The sequence below is a fragment of the Mirounga leonina genome, unplaced genomic scaffold (assembly GCF_011800145.1).
Source record: "Mirounga leonina isolate KUSES-001 unplaced genomic scaffold, KU_Mleo_1.0 Mir_127, whole genome shotgun sequence".
Classification (NCBI taxonomy): Eukaryota; Metazoa; Chordata; class Mammalia; order Carnivora; family Phocidae; genus Mirounga; species Mirounga leonina.
In genome coordinates this window covers 11,941,616-11,966,736 of record NW_023270316.1, presented here as the reverse complement: position 1 = coordinate 11,966,736, position 25,121 = coordinate 11,941,616, and the positions used below count along the sequence as shown (strand labels likewise).

The 25,121-nt window shown below is 39.9% G+C and overlaps 2 protein-coding genes across 3 annotated transcripts in view; one reads left to right on the top strand and one right to left on the bottom strand.

Annotated features, from left to right (window-relative positions):
- UBAC2 (UBA domain containing 2) overlaps positions 1 to 25,121 on the top strand; it is a 187,980-nt gene that overhangs the window by 22,602 nt on the left and 140,257 nt on the right. For both annotated transcript variants that reach the window (XM_035003119.1, XM_035003120.1), the window contains 3 exons: positions 5,336 to 5,463; positions 8,145 to 8,264; positions 8,811 to 8,920. In XM_035003119.1, coding sequence (XP_034859010.1) covers positions 5,336 to 5,463; positions 8,145 to 8,264; positions 8,811 to 8,920 — 358 coding nt within the window. The remainder of the gene's footprint in view (positions 1 to 5,335; positions 5,464 to 8,144; positions 8,265 to 8,810; positions 8,921 to 25,121) is intronic.
- On the bottom strand, positions 16,163 to 20,184 carry GPR18 (G protein-coupled receptor 18). Its single transcript, XM_035003124.1, has 2 exons — positions 19,971 to 20,184; positions 16,163 to 17,229 (listed from the first exon to the last, which is right to left on the bottom strand). The coding sequence occupies exon 2, from the start codon at positions 17,194 to 17,196 to the stop codon at positions 16,201 to 16,203; it is 996 nt and encodes a 331-aa protein (XP_034859015.1). The 5' UTR covers positions 17,197 to 17,229; positions 19,971 to 20,184; the 3' UTR covers positions 16,163 to 16,200.

Below are 25,121 nucleotides of genomic sequence, written 5' to 3'. Positions count from 1 at the left end.
CTGTAAAAGCCAATCAGGTCAAAGTGATGGATGTTGTTTTTCAAGTCTTATGTTTTTTCACTGATTGCCCTAACAGTGTATCACAGACTGCCTGGCTTAAATAACAGATATTTATATTCTCACAGATCAGGAGGCTGGAAGTCCAAAATTAAGGTGTTGACAAGTTTTTCCTGAAGCCTCCTTCCTTGGCTTGTAGGTGGCTGTCTCTCTGTGTATTCATATGGTCTTTTCTCTATATGTGTGCATCACTGGTGTCTCTTCTTGTATGGACAGATTGGGTTAGGTCCCTACCTTTATGACTTCACTTAACTTTACCTGTTTAAAGCCTCCATTTCCACATATAGTCACATTGAGGGTTGGGGCACATGAATTTTGGGGGGACACAGTTCAGTCCATAACACTGATTTTCTGTCTACTTATATTATTGATTACTGATAGGAGTGCTGAAGTATTCAGCTGTATTTGTGGATTTATTTGTTTCTCTTTTTAGTTCTGTCAATTTTTGCTTCGTGTATTTTGAAGTTTTTTCTCAGCTTTCAAATTCTGTGATTTACTGTGTGCCCCCCCCCATGTTTTATTATGAACATTTTCAAACATGCTTAAAGTTGAAAGATTGGTACAGTGAACATCATATACGTACCATCTAGATTCTACAATTAACCTTTTCTTATATTTGCTGTATCACATACCCATCCCTCTATTTATTTCATCAGTCCTTTTTTTTTTCTTTTTTTAAGCAGACGTGGAGCCCAACACAGGGCCTTAAGTCATGACCCTGAGATTAAGACCTGAGCTGAGATCAAGAGTTGTATGCTCAACTGACTGGGCCACCCAGGTGCCCCAGTACATCTTATTTTTTGATGCATTTCAAAAACTTTGTAGTCACTTTATCTCTAAACACTTAAGTATGCATGTTATTAATGAGAATTTAATAATTGTAATTGTTTAAAGTTCCTTTTTTTTTTTGAGGTGAAATTTTCCAATAGTGACATGTACAGATCATGAATTGATCAGTAAATCTTGCTGTCCATAGTAATACTGTATACTTATCCTGTGGTTTGGGACTTCTTGGACATTTGTATGTTATTGCTTTCTGCATAGACTTTGGAGATCTGATTTTTGCTCATCTTACGAGGAGGACTTAAAAAAAAAAAAGAGGAGGACTTAATGGTAGAGGTGTCTGATTTAAGTTATCAGATCTGTAGTAGGGGTTTGTTTAGGCCTGGTCAGAATTAAAATGATTGTATACATTAGGATCAGTTATTCATTCCGTAATTATTTTATTTCTTTTTAGTCTTGAATTTTAATTGTGGTGAAATATACATAACCTAAAATCGACATCTCAACCATTTTTAAGTGTACAGGTCTGTGGCATTAAGTACATTCACACTGTTGTGCATCTATCTCTAGAACTCTTTTCATCTTGCAAAACTGAAACTCTGTACCCATTGAACAACTCCCTGTTCCTCCCTCCCCCATCCCCTGGCAACCACCGTTCTACTTCCTGTCTCAGTGAGTGTGACTACTTAGGTACTTGATATAAGTGGAGTCATATGGTATTTATCTTTTTGTATCTGGCTTATTTCATTCAGCATAATGTCTGAAAGATGTGTCCATAGTGTAGAAGGTGCCAGAATTTCCTTCCGTTTTAAGACAGAGTACTATTCCATTATATGTGTATACCATATTTTGTTTATCCACCTGTCCACGGATGGGCACTGGGGTGGCTTTCACCAGTGTTTATTGAGCATCCGTCATACATCAGTCACCTTTCATTAAACACTTATTGAGTGCCCTAATGGGCCAGATTCTGTTCTCAGCATGAGAGATTCTGCAGCAGTGAATATCCCAGACGGAGTTGCTGCCTTGAAGAAGCAATACACAAAGAAACATATTTCTTGATTCTAAATTGCATTTTTCATGTTTTAGTGTTTGTAAAATTGGGTGTCCTTTATAACTGATAACATCTTAGAATTTTATAAGGCATTGTTTCTTTTTTAGTGACACCTAAAATAATGGTGTATCTTACAGTCATTTTGAATCACAGATTTGATGAGTCACTATTTAATAAGTCAGTTGTTGATAAGTGCCATGAAAAAAATAATCCAGAACAAAGGGGATAGAAAGGTAGTTACATGGGGTCGTCACAAATGAGGTGACATTTGAGCAAAGCACATGTTCAGTTCGGTTGATTTTTTTCAAAGCAGGACTTCCTCCCTGAAGGATGCAGTGTGCTGGTTCACGTTCTGGTGCAAACTCTGTACCTCACTGTGGACTGCTAGCAGTTTGTGGATGGGTTACTTTGAGTAGCAGGGTACAGGGTAGAGCCCTGACAAGTGGGGATAGGGATGGGGGTTGGGAGTATTTTGCAAGATGGGCCCGGTTCTTGTATGTATGGGAAGGGCAAGGGTGATGGATTTTCTATTTAGTAACTGGCAGCAGTGTTTCCAGTTGCTCGGAACAAAAACCTTGGAGTCATCTTTGACTTTTCCATTTGTGCATACTTTACACCCAGTCAGCCAGCAAATCCTACCTGCTGTGCCTTCAGGGCGCATCCCCATTCTGACCACTCTGACCACCCCCACCTAAACCACCGTGGGCCAGGCCGTCTTCATCTCTTGCCTGGATTATCATGATGGCCTCCTAACTGGTCTCCTTTCTTTTGTACGTGCCTTCCTGTAATCTCTTCTCAATATAGCAAGCGAAGTGATCCTTTGAAAACATGTCTGATCATGTTATTCCTCTCCTTAGATCCTCCCAAAGCATCCCGTCATTTTTATAGGAAAGGTTAGTCCTTATGCTTGCCTACAGGGCACTGCTCCATCTGCTACCCCACTTCTTTGACCTTCTATCCTACCTGTCTGCCTTGTGTATCTTTTGCTCTTAGCTGCCTCTGGCGGCCTGGCTGCTTCCTAATCATATCGAACATGTTCCTGCCTCAAAGCATTTGTATTTGCTGTTTGCTCGGCCAGAAGTACAGTTCCCCAGATATCTGCAGGGCCCATTTTCTCAGGTCCCTTCTCAAATCTTATTGTATCAGAGGGGCCTTCTAATCACCCTGTGTAAAATAGTACCCCTCTTTCCCACCAGCACTGTGTTTTCCCCTAAATCAGGATAGGTTGAGTTATGCTACAGTAGCAAACAACTGCAAAATATTGGGGGCCTAAAACAAGATTTGTTTCTCATGGAAGGTACCTCTCTGTTGCCAGTCACCTGGGAGGTCTACTCCATATTGTCTTCATCTCTGGGATCTGATAGCCTAGCTACCACCTTGAGCACTGGTGGAGGGAAACACCATTCACTGTTCTTCAGGTATCTCCACAAAAGTGACATCTGTCACACTGGCTTAGCCAAAGCAAGTCATATTGTCATCCCTAACTTCAGCTAGGGGCAGGTGTCTGGAAGGAGACCAGGCAATCCATGGTGGATAGCACAACCACACTTTTTATCCTGCTTAGTTTTTCTATAGCATTTATTTCCCTCTGACACAATACATATTTACCTAGTTTTGTGTATTTTCTTTTCTCTCCTGTCTAAACCACAAAGGAGTGGGGCTTTGTCCATCATTAATTGTTGTACCCCGGGGGCATAGGATAATGTGTGACCTATCGGAAGTGCTTATTAATTTTAGGGGATGATGGAGAATAACCCAAGCAAAGCATTCATTTCTTCACTTGGCGACATGTAAGCCAAGCTGGGAGTGTGGAGCAGGGAGGTTGGAGGAGAGCGGAGAGAGGAGGAGATAGGATGAAATGAGAAGTTGGAGAAAAGCAGTAGAATTGCTGGTTGGTGGGGAGTGTCCATTGAGACTGGAGACCATGAACCTGCAGGGAGATCTTGCAACTCAGCTCTGTGATTTCTTCCAGTAACGTCGGGTTGCTCCAGAGCTAGCAAGGCAGAGGCAGGAATGAACGTTGGGGCCCATTTCACAAGGATAGGTGGAAGCCCAAGTTGAAGAAGGAGACGGGATCCTCGCTACCCCTTCAGGGTGCAGCTGCATCACCCCTGCTCCATCTTCCGTCCTGTCAGAAAGATGCAGGAGCTCGCCTGTCCCGAAGGAAGCCCTTCCTCCTGGGTGGTGTGCGTGTGCTGGCAGGAGCCGTCTCCCCTCTAGGCATTCTTCCTTTCATTTGCTTCTCGGACGCTTTTGAGGTAGCTTCTCTTCCCTTTGTTTTACAGGTGAGCAGAACAAATGCTTCAAGATAGAATTTAGGTTGGTCAAGCTCACAGCCACAGTGCTCTCCTATACTTTTGAGGTGCTAGGCCATGAGGAGCTCTCTTAGTTTTTAGATTCCCTGGAGCCTTGGTTGCATCTGGGTCATGAAGACAGTATGCAACTACCTTACTAATGGTTCCAATTTAGATGTTTGCAAGACCTTACCAGAAAGGAAACAGTTGGTCTATTTTTATATACTTAAAACGGGTGCAATAACCACATTACCAACTGTAACTAGTAAATTCACTCCCAGGGAATTTCTTAAGGGGATACAGTTAAAGTGTACTTCACACGATCTGAGAATGTTGCCATCGGTGATACTTTCCTGTGGTCTTACCTGTTGATGATCTGAACATTTCATATGTGCAAGGAACTACACTAGGCTCTGTGGCCACTGTAGAGAAGAGAAGGCAGGTGGCCTCCCCTCAGGTATGTTCAATGTGGTCAGGAAGGCAAAAGAAGCATGAAACCCTAACTATTCAAATAGTACCTGGAAACAAAGGTGCAGAGTGGGGGCAAAGCCCCTGAGGCTAAAATGCTTCACTGAGACTGATGGAGGGAAGTGGAAATTGAGCCGTAACCTGAAGGCTGCATGAGACGTAGACAAGGTTCTCCAGTGGAAAACTGACTTGGGCCCCAGCGGTAGCCCTGGCAGAAAACCTCAGCTTGCCCACCGCAGGCAGCCGAGGTAGCACTTTTAACTGCTTTTTAATTTTTTTGAAAAAATGTTTATGTGTGTGAATCTCATACATGCTCAGGAGCTAACTGGTCAGTTTGGTAGAAAACATACTCCTCTGTCTATTTTGTCACACTTTGGTGACCATTTCTGAAAAGTATTCTGTGGAAGTTACTGGCTGTAAACTTGGTTTGGTCTCATGTGAGAGTCAAATGACAGTGAACCCGTGCCAGCAAATTCCACTTGTTTTCCAGTGCCCTTTGATCACTTACCTCTGCAGATAGAGGTTTTGAGGATATATGTTAATACGAATTAAATTCCAGAGTTTGTGAACGATGTCTTCATTCTAATACAAAGGAAGTGAATTCTCTTGCTTTTTACCCAAGCAGTTTTTTAAGTCTTAGAATCAGTCATTCTGAAAGATGTTTTCTTTTTCTCTCTAGATAAGGCACCTCTGTCCAAGGGTCTTCTGCTGGTCCCCAGTGCCCTGTCCCTTTTGCTAGCCCTCCTCCTGCCGCACTGTCAGAGGTTCTTCGTGTATGACCTCCAAGCAGTCAAGGACGACTTCCAGGTGAGCTCTGCTTCATGGGCCTTTGCGGAGAGAGAAGGCAGAATCTTTGCTTGATGGGCTATTTCTTTTCTGCTATTCTTTCTGCTTTCTTTTCTGCTATTTTTTCTTTCTGTTCTTCTTCGTCCCTCAAAGCCTCTAAATTTTTTTTTTTAAAGATTTTATTTATTCATTTGAGACACAGAGATAGAGAGAGAGAGAGAGAGCATGAGCAGGGAGAGAAGTAGAGGGAGAGGGAAAAACAGGCTCCCTGTTGAGCCAGGAGTCCAATGTGGGCCTTGATCCCAGGACCCTGGGATCATGACCTGAGCTGAAGGCAGACGCTCAATCATCTGAGCCACCCAGGCGCCCAAAGCCTCTAAATTTTTAAGAAATATCATTTATTTTTAATACTCCAGCAAGTGAATTTTCTAGTTGCATTTATTAATATTTGCAGGAAAGCTGGTTATAATGAAGCAGTTGCAGTATTTCCTTTTACTAGTAGGCACATCTCACATTCACTTCTTACTCATGGAAATGCAGTTTGCAAAAAGTTTGCAAAAAAAAGTTTGCAAAAAGAAAAGCAGTGTTAAATCTGTTTTAATTATGATTAGTATGCATTCTTAACGTTTTTAAAAGCATTTTTGTACTTAACATTTCAGAACTTTATATTCCAAGTCTGAGTATTGATTAGATGATCTAAGCTCTTCCAGCTCTAACAGATTGTGAATCTATGAATTACTTTTATAGTGGTGGTTATATCAAGTAGGAAATCTCCCTTGGGTTTTTATTTCTGGGAAGAGCAGAACTCTATGGCTTTTGAGATTTATGGGCTGACCGCTTTGAAGATGCTGGTGCTGGGTTTTGTCTGTGAGTTGGAGCGTAAAAGGGATGTTCGGGCACCAATCCCAGAGTGGCGGCTTTCCCCACACCACCGGGCAATTCTTGGCTACCCTCTGGGTGTCCTACGATTCAACTAAATCCTGACACCGTGGGACGCCTGGGTGGCTCAGTTGGTTAAGCAACTGCCTTCGGCTCAGGTCATGATCCTGGAGTGCCGGGATCGAGTCCCACATCGGGCTCCCTGCTCGGCAGGGAGTCTGCTTCTCCCTCTGACCCTCCCCCCTCTCATGCTCTCTCTCAAATAAATAAATAAAAATATTAAAAAAAAAAAAGTCCTGACACCGTCTACCTGGAGATAGCATCCGATCTCATGGGTGAAGGCTTCAGTCCCACAAGGCTGCCCGCCGTGCCCCATGCTAGTTGCAAAGCACAGGCTAGTTGCAAAGCACCTGTGCTTCTGACCAGCTGGCAACCAATTAGAGATTACCACGATCTCCCCCTCGGACATGAGATGCCATTGCAAGTCCAACTTGTTACTAGTACTTATGACTGACTGGCTTTAAATCAGAGGTTCCCTTGACCCCCTCCTTAGGTTTGATTAGTTTGCTAGAGTGGCTTTCAGAACTCTGAGAAACATTTTACCTGCTGGATTACCTGTTTATCATAAAAGGATAGGATAAAGGACACAGATGAACATCCAGATGGAAGAGATGCATTGGGCAAGGAATGGGGGGAGGACACAGAGCTTCCATGGTCACTCTGAGGTGCCATGTTATCACCAACGTGGAAGCTCTCTGAACCCTGTCCTTTCGGGTGTTAATGCAGCCTTCATTAAATCATTGACCATTGGCAGTTGATCCAACCTCCAGCCCCTCTCTGTTCCCTCATAGGTAGGTCAGAGGGTGGAACTGAAAATTCCAACCCTCTAATCCCAAGGTTGGTTCCCCTGGCAACCAGCCCCCATTCTTAGGTGCCCCCATTCTAAAAGTCACACACTGACATAAAAAAAGACACCTTTCTGGCTTTCATCAGTTAGGAAGTTCAAAGGATTTTAAGAGCTCTGTAGCAGAAGTGAGAGTAAAGACCAAATCTATATTTCTTATTATAAGTCGCAGTATCACAGAGTGTTAGTGCAAATTATGGTATGTAACCTACTACCTTTTCTTTGCTAAATACTCGATTAGCCGTTTTAAGCATAATACTCTACTTCTGGAACACTGACATCTTTTCTTCATGGTGATGTAATTGATATCATTGCTCATGTTGGCTTTATCAAGTTTCTCTGAAAGTCTTTCAGTTACTTATCCAAATTACTGCTTTCTGTCAGAATATAATATTCTGTATTATTTCAGTTGCTATAATGCACTTCTTCTGGACCCTGGCTGCATATTAGAATCACCTGAATAAACTACACACACACACACACACACACACACACGTTGATGCCAAGACCTCACCGTAGACCAGCTGAGTTGAAAAATCTAGTGGTAGGCCTGAACATTGGTGTACTTTTTTAAAAAAATCCCCAGGGGATTCCAGTATGTGGCCAGCCCTGAGAACCACTGCTGTAAGGGAACATAAGGGCCCTTTGGCCCCAAGTTGGTATCTTTCTGATTTGGGGGATTAATTTGGTTTATCTGGCCAAATACGCAAGAGTCCCCTTCTAATGCCCTGCTTTTTGGGCACCTGGGCTGTAAAGGTGGGGACCTGCCTACATGGAGGAGTTTTCCTTTTGTGTGTATATCATTATTTTTATTAAATTAGAGTATTAAAAATAAGCAGTATAAAGTAAATGTAATAAATTTATAAGGCAGAAATCTGAACAAATCTTACTCATTATTCTTTTTTAAATCCCCATTTAGATTTGGAGGTTGATATGTGGAAGAATAATTTGTCTTGATTTGAAAGATACTTTCTGCAGTAGTCTGCTTATTTATAATTTTAGGATATTTGAAAGAAGATATGGAAGCAGAAAATTTGCAGTAAGTTTTTATGTATTTTCCCTTTGCTACTTACGTTATGGAAAAAAAGTATTTTTGTTTTCTTGTTTTTAAATAGTTTTGTTAAGCTTGGTGTTATTACTAACAATTATCTTTTAATTACATGATCCTCCATCTGATTTGGAACATGGATATTAGCCAAAGAAAAAATTTAAATTTAAGCCACTTGCATAACAAAATAATAATGGTAATGATAATAGATAATATCAGGTGTGAGTGGCTAATAAAAATTTTTATTAGGATTTTACTTCAGTAAAATTTTAATCACTTATTTTGCTTAATGGTTTGTGTGTTACTTGTTAAAAATAAATCAAGCTATAAATATCTTCTTTTTTTTTTTACCATACTTAGAAATTATGAAAGTGTTAATGCATTGCACCAATATGGCTTTACTCCCCCATTTTGAAAACTCTATGCTAATAAAAAAAAATTAAAAGAAATAATGTACCTGAGCTGGTTCTAATTAAGTAAATGTTAGTTTATTTTTTGAGACTCCTTTCAATAACGTTCTTCCTGTTTTGTTTTTAGTCCTTTTTGCTGGGTTCCTGGGTTTTGTCGGCCTTGGTTGACTTCGTCCTCGTTGAGGCCGTGTGGTATTTCTTTGGTATCGCTGCAGCTGGGAATTTGCCTTCTGGATTGTAAGTAGCTCTCAAAGATTAGCTTAATAATTACTTAAATCTGATTTAAGTTATTGTACATGCAAGTCAGTAAAAGAATATATTAAACTCATAGATGTTGTAAAATTGATTTTAAGGGTAAAAGAATCCAGTGTATACTTAGTCACATTTTCATTATGTTCTTGAAACAGAATCTGTATTACACTCACTCTTCTTTCCAGCTTTGAGATCCCATATTTTAGAGAATTTTTAATGAATGTCCTGTTCTGGTCCAGAAGGTAGAATTAATTTTGTATTTTTATAGTGAAATTTTGTCTGTAGTTTTATGAACTAATTAAATAAAATTTAGTTAGATTAGATTTGGAAACAATTTGAAGTTAAGCTTCTGAAAAATGATGTTTTTAAAATTGATATTGTTTAGATACTTCTGCCAAAGATAAAACAAAGTTTATAACTTCATAGCCAGCCTGCAGTGGCCAATCTAACTCAGTGTGTGTGTGTGTGTGTGTGTGTGTGCGCTTTCATATTGTGTTGATCTTCTTTAAAAATAAAACAAAACATGTATTGGTTTATGAAATAACTAGTATCTAAAAGTAGAGTAGCACATATAAATGACCTTAAAGCATCTTGGAATTAAGTATCTGAGAGATGAAATACTGTGAAATAAAGATACATCAGATATTTAAAATTCTGTGTGTACTAACTTCTGCCTTATTTTAATTTAGATATGTGTTTTTAGAGAACTGTTTGGGTACTGAATGTATCTTAATTCAGATTCACTTTGGATCTCTACCTTAAAAATATAGTTAGTTAGTGATCTAATAGCCTTCACACTTATGTTGTTAATATTTACAGTGTAGCCTTTATGGGATTTACTTAATTATTATTGCACTCATTAAATAACTGTTGACCATTAGCTGTTTTAATAATGTGTGATTCCGAATGATATCTGAATGGAGAGACACAGTGAGAGAGGGAACACCAGCAGGGGGACTGGGAGAGGAAAAAGCAGGCTTCCCGCCGATCAGGGAACCTGATGCAGGGCTTGATCCCAGGACTCCTGGGATCATGACCTGAGCCGAAGGCAGACGCTTAACTGACTGAGCCACCCAGGCGCCCCTTGTTTTGTTTTTTTAAGATTTTATTTCTTTATTTGACAGAGAGAGAGAGAGAGAGAGCAGAGTGGCAGGCAGAGGGCGAGGGAGAAGCAGGCTCTCTGCTGAGGAGGGAGCCCGACGCGGGGCTCGATCCCAGAACTGTGGGATTATGACCTGAGCCAAAGACAGACGCTTAACTGACTGAGCCAGCCAGGTGCCCCTAGATGGAGAAGTTTAAGTTGACTCTTTTGCTGTTGTGGAAAATAGTGTAGTCATCAGGAATGATTCATGTTGATTCAGAAGAGAAGCAGTGTTACTAAGTCATTAGTTTTCCCCAAACATTTCTCATCTAGGCTAATTCTTTTTGGTTCTTTCTACGGCCTCCTGAGATATGGAAGTATATTGAAAGACAATATGAATGTTAATTCAGCCATCACCTGAATGAGAACATATTTCTCTTTCCTTTTCAAATCATGAAACATTACATATGGCTTTTTAGAGTCCTGAAGCTTTCTCAAACATAGACTTCTTGGGGGGCGCCTGGGTGGCTCAGTTGGTTAAGCGACTGCCTTCGGCTCAGGTCATGATCCTGGAGTCCCTGGATCGAGTCCCGCATCGGGCTCTCTGCTCGGCAGGGAGCCTGCTTCTCCCTCTGACCCTCCCCCCTCTCATGTGCTCTCTCTCTCTCATTCTCTCTGTCTCAAATAAATAAATAAAATCTTTAAAAAAAAAAAATAGACTTCTTGGAACATAAATCTTTGTTTCAGTAAACTCTGCATTTTGTGAATACATCTTTCATTAGATGTTAGCAAAGCTTCAGAAACTCAGGAGAGGAAACTACTCTTTTTTTAGTCAGCGTGCTTTATAATTTGCAGTATTCTTCACATAACCTCTTGTTACCCTTTTTCTTTTGCCGCCAATGCCAAATTTATTTGCACTCTCTACAATTCTTCATTTCTATTTAATTCTCTCTCTCTCTTTTTTTTTTTTACCTGACTGTAGTTAAAACTTGTCTTAGAAATGTCCCTAGGGGCGCCCGGGTGGCTCAGTTGGTTAAGCAACTGCCTTCGGCTCAGGTCATGATCCTGGAGTCCCTGGATCGAGTCCCGCATCGGGCTCCCTGCTCAGTGGGGGGTCTGCTTCTCCCTCTGACCCTCCTCCCTCTCGTGCTCTCTGTATCTCATTCTCTCTGTCTCAAATAAATAAATAAAATCTTTAAAAAAAAAAAAAAAAAAAAAAAAAGAAATGTCCCTAGCGGGCGCCTGGGTAACTCAGTTAGTTAAGCAACTGCCTTCGGCTCAGGTCATGATCCCGGAGTCCTGGGATCAAGTCCCACATCGGGCTCCCGGCTCAGCGGGGAGCCTGCTTCTCCCTCTGACCCTATCCCCTCTCATGCTGTTTTTCTCTCTCTCTCTCTCAAATAAAAAAATAAATAAAATCTTAAAAAAAAAAAAAAATGTCCCTCGCAACCAACTAATTTTTAAAGCCAGTGTCTTATTTTCATTTGTTTTATTTGCCCTTTCAGTAGCTCATAAATACTTTTGAGCTCCATTATTTCATGAACTAACCTGCTGCCTTGAGCCCCAGCCTACTGCTCTCTCCTGGTGCTTTTTGATCTTATTTATTGTGTGCAGCTCCTTTCTCAAGCTTACTCTGGGCTTCCTTGTCCACTCCCATGACGTCAGCTACAGTTAACATCTGTTGTTTGTTTCCCAGCTCTCTATCTCCAGCCCATATACTTTCCTGATCTTGCTAGAGTCATATTTCTAGTGGCTTCTAAGACTCAGAGAAAATTTGTCATGTTCTGAGCTCTCATCTCTTCTGGTCTCCTCTTTTGCTGGGCTCGCATCTCCATTAATGGCATTTCCATCTACCTGGTCATCCAGTCTTTCTCTTTTCTCATCCTTGGACTAGGGCACCAGGTCCTGTTAATTTGAAGTCCTGTGTAAATCATTCATTCACCACATCTTCTCTACTCCTGCTGTCAGGTCAGTCTAAACTCTAAGATGTTATTTATTTATTTGAGAGAGAGAGTGAGAGTGAGAGCGAGCTCACAAACAAGGGGAGAGGCAGAGAGAGAGGGAGAAGCAGACTCCCCACTGAGCAGGGAGCCTGACACCGGACTCATTCCCGGGACCCCGAGAGCATGACGTGAGCTGAAGGCAGACACTTACCTGACTGAGCCACCCAGGCACCCTTAAACTCTGATCTTTTCCTGCCTAGATTGTTCCATAATTCTCTAACTAGTCTTCCTATCCACTTCAAAGCATCCCAGATAATGTGGTTAGAAATTATTCTTCCAAAATGCAAGTTCAACCATGCCAGTCTTCTTTTAAAATCTTTTAAGGGGCGCCTGGGTGGCTCAGTTGGTTAAGCGACTGCCTTCGGCTCAGGTCATGATCCTGGAGTCCCTGGATCGAGTCCCGCATCGGGCTCCCTGCTCGGCAGGGAGTCTGCTTCTCCCTCCAACCCTCCCCTCTTTCATGCTCTCTCTCTCTGTCTCTCTCTCTCAAAAAAAAAAAAAAAAAAAAAAAAAAATCTTTAAAATCTTTTAAATACGAGGCGCCTGGGTGGCTCAGTCGTTAAGCGTCTGCCTTCGGCTCAGGTCATGATCCCAGGGTCCTGGGGTCGAGCCCCGCATCGGGCTCCCTGCTCCCGCGGGAAGCCTGCTTCTCCCTCTCCCACTCCCGCTGCTTGTGTTCCCTCTCCCGCTGTATCTCTCTCTGTCAAATAAATAAAATCTTAAAAAAAATAAAATAAAATAAAAAATAAATAAAATCTTTTAAATCCTTATTTCCTTCAAAGTAAAAATCAGACTCCTCCAGGATGGCAGCAAAGCAATCTGAGCAGTGGGAGTGCAGAGGCTTTCCCGTCAGATATACCAGATTTGAGATTCCAGCTCTCCCACGGTATTACTTGTGTGTGATCTTGAGCAAGTTACTTCTCTCAAGTTCCCTTCCTGAGCTCAGTTTATAGTGGATCCTCATATGTAAATTGAGGGTCAGAACTCTATACCTCCCAGGCAGTGGGAAGAATTAAGAGAGCTCTTTCATGCAAACATCCTAGCAGTGACAATCCCCTACCCCTCATACTGATTTTCTTCTTTCCCTTTAGAGTCCTCATCATCTGGCCCCAGTCCAGTGTTTCAGGCCACTCCATTCAGCTTTCTTAACATGCTATGTATTTGTATTCTCATGCCTGCTTGGTTTTCTTTCTGCACCTGTCGCCCTTTGGCAGAAGTAATTGCCCTTTTATGTGTATTCCAGCAAATTTATTAAGATTCCTAGTGTTTATTACATTGTCATTGTCATTATGACCTGGGCCTTCCATGCCATCCTTCTGGTTGTTTGAGGGAGAACTAGTTTTACTTTATGTACTCAATTGCCTTACCTTCTGTAATGTTGAAGGGGTAGCCTTGATTGCAGTGTAGCCCATAAGACTATAAGGTAAGGTCTTTGAACCATAGACCTGTTCATTTCTTTTCTAGTGTCCTGCATAGAAATTATACGTAGCATCTGATACATTCTCAAGACTGTTATTTGAAATTCAGAAAATGTAACCATTATGTTTTGAAAGTAAAGATAACTCCATTAAAAGCTATGTATATTCGGGCGCCTGGGTGGCTCAGTTGGTTAAGCGACTGCCTTCGGCTCAGGTCATGATCCTGGAGTCCTGGGATTGAGTCCCGCGTCAGGCTCCCTGCTCGGCAGGGAGTCTGCTTCATCCTCTGACCCTATCCCCTCTCATGTGTTCTCTCTCTCTCAAATAAATAAATAAAATCTTAAAAAAAAAAAAGCTATGTATATTAGGTGCTTTTATTTATTTTTTATTTTTTTAAAGAATTTATTTATTTGAGAGAGAGAGAATGAGAGAGAGCAAGCACATGAGAGGGGGGAGGGTCAGAGGGAGAAGCAGACTCCCTGCCAAGCAGGGAGCCTGATGCGGGACTCGATCCCGGGACTCCAGGATCATGACCTGAGCCGAAGGCAGTCGCTTAACCAACTGAGCCGCCCAGGTGCCCTATTAGGTGCTTTTAGAAACCCATGCCTCTCACACAACTGTCCTTAAATACCCATTATTTTTTAGTTATTAGTATTTACATATGGATGTTATATTGTTTCTCAGAATTGAAACTCTTCAGAATTAAGTGGAATTTTGAGTTTTCATACATCATGTTAAAATGTATCTGATTACAGCCTAATAAAATTATTTTTTTAATTGTGCTTTAGATTATCTGTAGTTTTACTGTGAGAACCATAACATGTATTTTCACTTTGTGTCAATAAAGTTTTTTGTTGTATTTTATGCTCCCAAGTTAAGTTCTTCTCATCAAGAAAAGCCATTGCAGAGAACTTGCCATTTAATAAGTTAGCAAGGGGCACCTGGCTGGCTCAGTTGGTGGAGCATGCACCTCTTGATCTCAGGGTTGTGAGTTCGAGCCCCATGCTGGGTGTATTTAAAAATAAAATCTTTAAAAAAATTCAAAAAAAAATTAAATAAATTACATAAGAGTAGATTAGACTGTATAGTTGAGAGTAGGCTATGACTGTATATACATACCATAAACCTATATATCAAATATAGGAGTTATTTCCCATGTTTCAGAAATAATAATTTGTTTAAAAGATATTTGCTAAAGTATCTTGCTCACTTGACTATTTAAACTAAAAACTTCAAGTAGTTTTCTCTTTGTGGAGAAACTACGTCTAAGAGAAACTATGTCTCAGTACCATCTTAACTCCTTTATCTTATGTAGCTCTGAGAATGTTTATGTTCTGTGAACTTGTTTGCTTTTTATTATTGAAAACTGGTGGTTGACATAACAGGAACTTGGTTTCTAGTCCTGGTTCTTCAACTGAGCAAGTCATATAACCTCTTTGGACTTTAGTTCCTTTATATATAAAACAGAAGAGTTAGACTAGAAGATCATCTAAGGGATCTTCTAGTATTAAAACACTATTTTATGATTAGCCTCCTTCATGTTTACCTTTTTTTCTTTTTTTTAAGAATATGAATTTACCCATGTTAATTATAGAAATCCATTTCTAACTAATGCATTTATCTGATTCTTAGTCCCATTAGGAGGGGATCATGTTAAGAGTAATGAAAGTGATTTAGCAGAGAGGAAGTTATGATAGACTCATTTTCATATTTCCATAATATTTAGAATAATATGTGCTTTACAGATTATAGTTCACTTCCTTTTCTTTTTAAATGGGGAAGTTACTTGGTTTGTTACTTTATTAGGGGAAATTAAATGGCAAGGCTACGGTAAGAATCCAAGGTCCCTGACTAGTGCTATTATACCATGACATATGGCCTGGGAAGAAATCATTCTCTTGTAATGTGATGTTTAATCAATAAGAAGAGCAAACTGTTTATATTGGAGAAATATATTTTACCCTACAGCAGGAAATTTCATGTCATAGGAATGAACTTGGGTTATTGGGTTGAAATAGATTCTCGGATTGGGTCTCCTGCATTGGTTGTATGTAGAGTCTGGTGCACAGTAGGCGCTCAGTAAGTGTTTATTGAATGACTATTATCTGTTTGCAAAAAAAAAAAAAATGAATTCAGAGTAGGGGAGGGCTGATGGAGATTGCCTTTGCAGGCCCCTTCAGGTGATTGCTCCTGCTAATTTTGGTTGGTGACATGTAACAGTGATGGGTTGAACATAGTTGCTTGTGTAGGAATCTTGGAAGTTTGGTGTTTAGAACACAAAATATAGTAAGATTTAGCCCATCAATACTGAGTGTATATTAAACCAAAGGGAGCTTTGGTTTGGGTTTAATCAAATTATAATTTAACAATTTAAACTATTTTGAACAGTAAGTGGATTTTCTTTTCTTTTTTTTTTTTTTTTTGGCCTACTGACTTGATTGACGTCAACCCACTTGCACGTAGAATTAAATCCAAAACGTTGTCAACTATGTATTTAGATAAGGCTTCATTGTGAAATACAAATTGGATATTTTTCTCCCAGTAACTCCAAATATGTTTTATACAAGTTTTGAAAAAAAAATGAATTCATTAGAATAATTAAGAATATTTAATTATGTTGTCACATACTAAGATCCCACAAAAGTGTTTTTAAATTTTTTTTTTTCAGGAGAGACTTGGTAATATCATACAGAATATCCACTGGCCTTAGGGTAGTTAGTAAAGTGAATATAAAGAAACTAAAGACAAACACATGCTTATCATTCAAAGCATTTCACTGTTTACATTGCTTAGTGACCGTAAACTACCTGATCGGAAGCTTTTTCTGCGCACGCTCCGAAGGTAATTGCGGTAGAGCATGACACTAATGACTCGAGCCTGAAATTGTTTTGAAACAATGTAGTAGAGAATCACATCCAGGCAGGTGCTGAGGTTCATGAGGAAGGTGGTAAAGGCTCCCCAGGGGTTGTAACTGTTCTCATCCCCTTCCAGCATCAGGAAAGCAAAACAGACGTGGAAAGGCATAAAGCAGATGAGCACCTGCACCATGAGTGTGATGATGATTCTTATAGACTTCTCCTTGACTTTTGGTTTAAGCTTGGATGTCTTCCCGTGAAGGAGACTATGAATGATGACTAAGTAGCACCCAATCATGATGAACAGGGGAATCAAGAAAAAAAGTATCAGTCGAGTGAAGTTTAACATGTTAATAGCTTTTAAGTGGATGATGTCAGAAATCTTCAGGCAGGTGGGGGGTGTGGAGGCCTTATCTGGATCTTCATAGAGCAGTAGAAGTGGGATGGTAGTTGTCAGGGTCATCATCCAGACTCCCACGCATGCTAGCACGGCTTTGCCTGTGTTTTTAAGTTCTTTGGCATATTTTGGTTGCACAATGGCCATGTATCTGTCGGCACTAATAAAAGCAAGAAGCCATAGAGCAATACTTGGATAAAACACCGTGAGAACCCCAAGAATCTGGCAGAAGTACTCTCCAAATGGCCATTCGCCTTTTGCATAATAAAACATCCGAAAGGGTAAACTCATTATAAATATTAAGTCCAGTAATGCTACATTCATCATATAGATGGTTACAGTGGTTCTCTTCTTGGTGGTACAACTAAAAACCCATAAGGCAGTGGCATTAACAAATAATCCGATTATGAAGATACAGCTGTAGAAGATAAGGGCTGCGATCTTGTATTCTTCTGGGTATGAATCATTCAAAGGGCCAGATTGAACTTGATTGTGAGGAGTGGTCATCTTATAGTTTGTTGGGGGAACGACACTTAGAAACTGTAAAATAGTTAAGAATAGGAGGAATAAAACCTTTTGTTGAAAAATAAATGCTTGACACTCTCATACTTGACTTGGCATGTCAGTGGATTTTAATTATAAGAGTATTTTGTGTTGTAGAGTCAACGTGTGTGTCTTAGTGTTTATTAAGAAATACATTTCCTAGGTATTATTACTAATATGCACTAACCTATTAAAATGGTCTGGTGTGTTATAAAACACTGGCAAATTTATTCATTTTCTCTCTCTCGGCTCACCTCCCATTTCCCCTAAAGAATAACCTTTTTTTTTAATGATTTTTCCTGTAGTGTGAAATTGGGTAGCAATTATTCTTATAATAAACATTCTTTGATTGGGACTAATTGGGAGAAGGCCATTCTGAATTTTGAATCTTACAAAATAGTTTGCTACTTTTCTATCATCTTTATTCTGTTTAAATGTTTTGTAACCCAGGTTAGTGATGTCCAAAGGATGAATTTTTACTCATTAAATATAGTTTTAATATATAAAATGTGTATTAGAAAACTAATAAAGGAACCACATAACTGGTTAATTCATAGTAATTCTCATTTGAGAGCAGGAACTTTCCCTTTTGCCTACTATATCCCCACTGCTTCTTGAGCCCATAGGAGTACTCATTAAATTTTTGCTGAATTGATGGGTGAGTGAAGGAGGGACCCACAGCAACTGCTCTCTGGTTTGTCAATGAATACTTGCTTGGTTAGTTATTAAACCTATTTATTTTTAAGTGGAAACACTTCCTCATAGTATTACGTTCTTTCTCAATTACCATAGGTCTAGAAACAGCAGTGTGTTGCGCCATGGTCCACAGATTAAGAGCTTGACTCTTAGAACAACAGATGAGCTAGTTTTTCATGCACATTTGGAAGTGCCTAACACTGTCTTCAAATGGTGTTTACCAGTGTCCTAGAAATGGATGTCACTGGTGTGCACAGAAAGCAACACCTCGGGAAGAGGACATGGCTAGTATAGTAACTCTCATGCCCTCCCTCTACCTAGAGAAACTTAAGTATTATTTGTCAAATTAAATTTTAAAAAGCAATATCAAAGACAAGTAGTTATTAATTAGAAGTCACTCAATAACTTTAGGTGTATGCAGGAACTAACTCCCATCAAACAATGTCCATTTCTAATGGAAAGGAGTTTTGTTGTGATTGTAAATATCATCGACCCTCCTCAGAGTGAAACTTCCATCACCCATGATGCAACATCAACAACAGTGATTTTAAAAATAAACTCGCTTACAAAGAGATGGAATCTTGTGGTATCCCCTTGAAACATGGAGGTGTAAGAAAAGTTTCCTTCAGAAATGTCACTTGTTAGAGTGGGCTGTCTCTAAATCAGCCCTGAGTCTTCCTTTAGTGAGAACTGTGGGGGTGATTAGCAGTCTGGTCAGTGGCATCATGGGCTGTTGATAATTTAAAATGCATTTGAGCAAAAAAATAAAATGAATTTGAGCAATTGCTGTGAACAAACACAAGATAAGAGTTTGTTCTTCCATTCCCCCCCCTCCCTTTTTTCCTTCCTTCTTGACTACAGCTAGTTAGCCAAGTATCTAGGTTAGATAGGATTTTGGATTAGAATTGTATATATTAATAGCCTGTATTAAAATTTTCAAATATTGGTGTGACTAGAATTTTAATTCCTATCAAATGAGAAAAGGACTGTATAAAAAAATTAAGTCTCCAGTATTATACAAAGGAGAATAATTTTGGAGGCTTGACTCTTTAAATTTTCATTGAATTTTTAAATAGTAGCAGTTGTAAATGAAATTTTGTATCTTTTTTCTCTTTTGATATTGTTTCTGGACTCCCTTCCCCCATCCTTATCCCTGAATTTTGTCACATAAATTTCATAGTTACAAACCCTTTTTGAGTAAATCTTTTAGCTCCCATTGGGCTCAAGCTGCTTTTAATGTCACCAACACTTGTATTCATTTGCTTAAGGTTGAAAAAAATACGTGTGATGCATGTTTTAAAGGCATTACCAGACAGGTTGTGTTCTGTTGTACACACAAATACATTTTTGGATAAATATTAAAAAGTGATTGGCTTTCAAGTCAGTATTTTAAAAACTTTAGATTCAGTAACTATAGTCTTTTTTTAAAGATTATTTGAGAGGGAGGGAGGGAGGGACTGGTGGAGGGGCAGAGGGAGAAGGAGAGAGAGAATCTCCAGCAGACTATGTGTGTTGGGCGCTTGATCTCAAGACCCCGAGATCATGACCTGAGCTGAAATCAAGAGTCAGACGCTTAACTGACTGAGCCAACCAGGCACCCCTTAGTCTTTTTTTTTTTTGAAGCATTTAAGTACATTTTGTGGAACAGAGTAATTGAAACCAAGTGACAAAGACTCCTAAATATGATTTACCATAGCAGCATTTTCCTTAAGTTGAAAAAAATTACATTTACTGTTAATGTAAAACAATGTTGAAAATAAATAAAAAATCACATTAATAGTGTAGGAAGATGACAGCATAACCCATTTCAAAGTCCTTTGCCAGCACAGTGTCAGAAATGTATTGTTAAATTATTTTGAAACTTAGTAAGTATAGCACTACTTTTTTTTTCTGTCACATACAAAGTTATTACAATATGATTGACCACTTTTCCCATGCTGTACTTTTCATCCCCAGCCTTACTTATAACTGGAAGTTTGTACCTCTTAAGTATAGCATTACTTGGTGATAATCTGTGATGAAATTAACTAAATGCTACTTACCTCCTGTCCATCAAAAGGCTGTGTTAGAGAGGAACATTTTTCATCATATCCAGTTATGTAAAAGAGATATCTTGTGTTAAAATAGCTTTTTCTAAAAATGGTATATTTAAGAAATGCAGTATTTCTTTTGTTTTAGGTTCTTCTTCTCATTTACAAAGTTGTTTCAAATACAATACTTGGCATAGGAGTTGGTACTCCTTCGGCTGTAATTGCTGCTTTGTCTCTTTCAGGAAGTACTCTCTGAAATAAGGCATTTTCAACTTATGACTTTACCCTGGATGTGGTTTCTCTCACAAATGATTTGTTTATGAAGTCATGATTAGCATAAACTCCGCTTGAAATGAAGGCATATAGTTAAGAGAATCAAACAAAAAGAGGAAAATGTATTTAGTTCCTTTACTTTGATGCTTAAAGTCTGCATCATCTATTGAAGGAGAATGAGATTTGGTGTTGACTAGGATGGGATTCATAGTATAGCTTTTCACTCTTTAAGCTGTGTGACTTTGTCTAGTTACTTAACCCTTCTGAGTCTCTGTTCCTACTTAGTCTCTATACAGTTAAGATAGAGATAATACTCATCTGATAGGATTGTGAGAACTCTAAACCAGAAAAATCCAAACCAGAAAAATCCCAAGTGCTTAACATAGTGCCTGGCATTTTGTACTAATTTAGGTACTCCTAAACAGAGTTACCCCTTTATCACAAAGTTCCTGAAATCATAAAATACCCACTTTTATTAAGATATTTCTAAGTGGTTAAAATTGGGATCCTTGGTTATTTGCTTCTGCCTTGCATATGCATTTATGCACTTTGGTTTGCCCTTTTTTTTTTTTTTTAAGAGAGAGGAGTGAGTGCGAAGTGGGGGGGGTAGGGGCAGAAAGAGAGGGAGAGAGAATCTCAAGCAGACCCCCCCCCCACCCCAAGCACAGGGCTCAATCTCACGACCTTGAGATCATGACCTGAGTGGAAATCAAGAGTCAGATGCTTAACTGACTTGAGCCACCCAGGCACCCCTTCTTTATTTTTTAGTCCCCAATGCATTCTATCCCTTTTCTGTCACATGGAAGTCTAGAAATAATCCCTTTTGTATAAACATCTCTGCAAATTGCTAAGAAAGGACTGGAATTCTTCAGTGGAATAATTTGCATGTTGGGAGTATTTTAACCTTGGAAGGGAATTGAAACCAATAGGAAGGGAAGTGAGCAACCCCAATCATCACCTGCCTCATTACATTAAATTTTTTACTTTCTCTTTTCTTAAAAAAAATATTACCTCATTTGCTTGTCTTAAAATTTTATCTTTATTTTTGGTGATACATGATTTGTCAACTTTTAAAAGGTACGTGAAGTTAACTACTTGCTTTTTGAATTTAAGACAGTTTGAGGGCCCTTGCTCTTTTTGTCCTCAGATAAAAACCATAGTAAGTCTGTGACTTATAAAAGTTACCTAAATTCTTGTCTTTGGTGATTAAGTACTTTTGATTGTGATAACCTGCCATCATCATAGTAATGGGTTTTAGAAGCATTGACAGCAACCTAAGCAACTCCTTCTTGTGTCGATGAGGGTGCAAGGCCCAAAGAGGGCCAGTCCCTTGCTGAGGAACTCAGACCCCGCCCCCACCCCCACCCCAAGGTCCTCCCTTTACCACCCTGGCTGCTGGAATAAACTTCTTGTTACGAGGTGAATGCATCAGCATATTCACCAGACAGTATTTATTCATTGCTCAGTTACATTGCATGGATTTATGTTTTATGTGCAGTTTGGGAGTTTGATATTTCAGCTGGATTAGGAACCTCTTATCTGCAGATCCAGTCTTTCCATTGCCTTAATTTCATATGCCCTGTCACAAGTTTTTTTTTTTTTTCATTAAGTATTGATTAATGTTCCCTGTGCGGCTGAAATCAAGCAGTGCAGCGATGGCATGTAGCTCATTAAGGTTTGAGTCCTTTATTGTACACAGGGAGATTGTTTTTTTCCTACTTGCCAGTCTTGCAAAGAGAGACACAGAGGCGACGCTTGAGGGTAGATCAGCTCTCGTTCCCCACTTCCTCTCTGTTTTATTCACGTGGGACCTTTTGCACTTGTTCTTCCTTGCCTTTCTCGTGCTGTTCCACCAACCGTCACATCTCTTGGCTTCGCCAGCGGCTGTGTGTCCTTAAGTCTTAGTTCCAGTGCTGCGCTTTCCAGGAAATGTTCCCTGGCCTCTGAAGCTGGGTTGGTTATTCACCCCTGTAAGGTTCCTTGGCACTTGGTACTTGTCCCTGTGGTGGCCTGTGTTTGTATTGTTGTTGAGTGTTTCCTTCCCTTTTATCCTCCACTAAATTGAAGTTTCTCAGGGTTGGCATGTGTTGTATGTGTGTATGTGTATAGCCAGCGTTTAATAAATATTGGTAGAATGTGTGACTGAAAATGTAGGTGCAGAGGTGGAGGGTCGAGGGAGTCATAGGTGGATTGTTGCGCTGGGTGACAGCATCAGGGATGCTGTGACCCACTTAGGGGAGGGGATCTACCAGTCACCAGGCCAGCGTGGAGACCCAGGCTCAGGGCAGTGGCCCTCCTCTCCTCTCTATGACCCCTGTGGTATTTCACACCGTTCCCTGTGTCTCTGGCCCTCCACAACACCTTTATGTTGGTTGTAAAAAAGAATGACACTGAGAAAAATTCCCCAGAACCATTTGGCAGCAAGTAAACAATGGATCAAGAAGTTAACTCTTACAGTGTCCAGTTTGCTTCTTTAATACTTGAGCTTAATGAATTTTTTATTCAAGCAGAAGAACGTCCCTCATTCTGGGACTGTTCATGCCACTGTATTTTCCTCACTTATTTTGGAATATGAGTGAAAGAGAAATTTTTCACCTTGCAGAAGAGGGATTTCACATATCCCAGGGGCTTTACTTCCCTTCGCTTTGTGAAATGATCTGTTTTTGTTCCATTTTTGAATTCTGGTTTAGATGTTAAAAGCCCTCAATGAATTTTTATTTTAGCGCTCGAGCCCAGTTTTTGAGTGAATATAGTTAGGCCAATTTCATAATTCTTAGGAAGGATGTAGTTAATGGATTTACACAATAAGTCCCAGTTATATTTGTCTACACCACAGATAGAATTATATTTCCTGTTCTTAACATATTTCTCTTTACCACTGCATGCGCAAGGGGAGGGGATCTTGTTCTAATTCCTTACCCCAGTGTTTTGGGGAAGGGATCACTGTCCTTAATGTTTGTTTTTCTCAGGGAGGGTGGCCATCAACATGGAAGGCTGGAGTGGTTGGTAGACAGCCCGCCTGTCCCCAAGAAGAGGGTTGTGAGGGAAGTGAGGAGTGCTGTGAACCGGGTTGGGGGGTAGGGGTGGAATCTTACCGTTTGGTGACCCTAACGGTCTCCCATTTTGAGGTGAGGGAATCTTTGTTGCCCTACCCCTCTCTCCGTCAAACTTGTATCTAAACGGACTGCTCTGTCTTGTGTGTGTGTGTGTGTGTTGTTTGTTTTTAATGAAGGAGCCATATTGAATAGTTTTCTCGATAAAGAAGATTGAGGTACTATTTGTCTAAATCTGTTTTTAAGAAAAATGTCAACACCTTGTAGCTATAATCCTACGGCCAAGTTGATACGAACCTCCTTTTCACTTGATTTCCTAAATTGTATTATAAATTTAGCAATTTTCAAATTCCTTTTCCTTGGCAATTTTTGTACAGTTGAAAAATTTTACAAGCATATAGACGATCAGGCAGTTACTTAACTCACAGCAAATTGAGCCTAGATAACCAAAGTGATCTATAATTCTAGTTAAAATAGATCTAAATCAGCAATGAAAATAGAGTTCCTTAAAGATATTAAAGATTCTCTCACTTAGAGGATCTTAAGAGAAGGCTGCTGCAGGAGAGTAAAATTAGTCCTGGACCAGCTGAAGTCCTGCAGAACCCCAGGCCAAGAGTTAGCAGTGTGATATTGCACTGACCGACTAGAGATCCAGTCAGAGTCCTGAGGACAGCTGATTGAGTAGAAATCTCTGGTTACCGTGAGGTACGTGGTGGCCTTCTACAGACTCTGGCCTCACAGTTAAAGGAAATAGTATATTCTAGCAACTGGAAATTCTTGTGCATTGCTGGTGAGAGTTTCAATTTGGAAAATAGTTGGTTATTAAGTAGTAAAATGAAAATACATCTACCCTATGACTCAGATTCCACTCCTAAGAAACATAGATAAGAATGTTCATAGTAGCATTATTTCTAGTAGCTCTAGGAACAACCCATATGTTCAGCTGTAGAATGGATAAATCAGTTGTTGTGTAGACATACAGGTGAACGCTTTTCACAATCGAAATGAATCCTGTAGCAGGCACATGCAACAACATGGGTGAATCTTGGGCATATAGTGTTTAGTGAAAAAAGCCAGGCATGAAGGAATTTATATTGTATGATTTCATTTATATGAATTTCAAAAAGTAGACCAAATTGAAATCACATGTTGAGCAATTCATGCTTAGGTGTTGAAACTCTTTGGAGGGTTGTGGGAGAATACAATAGTAAGGAGGGCATACCAGAGAGCTTCCAGGATGCTGGCAAGTTCTAGTTATTGACCTAAGTGCTAATAACTCTAGTGTTTACTTTGTGATAATTCATTAAGCTGTATATTTTGTTTTGTCCTTGTATCTGTAAGGGTGTCCGTAGAAAACAGATTTTAAGATGAGTCAAGGAGGGCTTATTCGTAAGGGTCTCATGATACAAGAATGGAACCTCGTGAGGAAAGGGGAAACTGGAGGACTGCTGCCTTGTGGTGCCCCCTCCCCCCACCCCATTCGGCATGAAGAGATACAGGGCGGGAGAGGCTACTAGAACTTGGAGGGAGGGGAACCTGCCTGGAGAACAGTAGTGACTTTCTGTTGAGGGAACCTTGCAAGAAAGAGGGAACCAGGGGAATAAGTCCCCCAGCCTCGGGCTTCTCTCCCCTGAAATCTGCTCTGAGGCTCCCATTAGCAGAACCCAGTGGAAGCTGGGGGCCCGGAGCCTTCGGATGCAATCTGTACCCTCAGCTTCTTGGACAGAGCAGGGTGGAGAAGGGAAAAGAAGCCAATGGATTTCCCCACATGCTGCACTTTTTGTATGTGTGTTACATTTCATATTCAAAAAGGTTTTTGTTTTATTTTTTTTTTAAA

What these genes read in the sequence shown, in the direction of transcription:
- GPR18 (XM_035003124.1), bottom strand. Translation starts at nt 17,196, where the DNA reads ATGACCACTCCTCACAATCAAGTTCAATCTGGCCCTTTGAATGATTCA.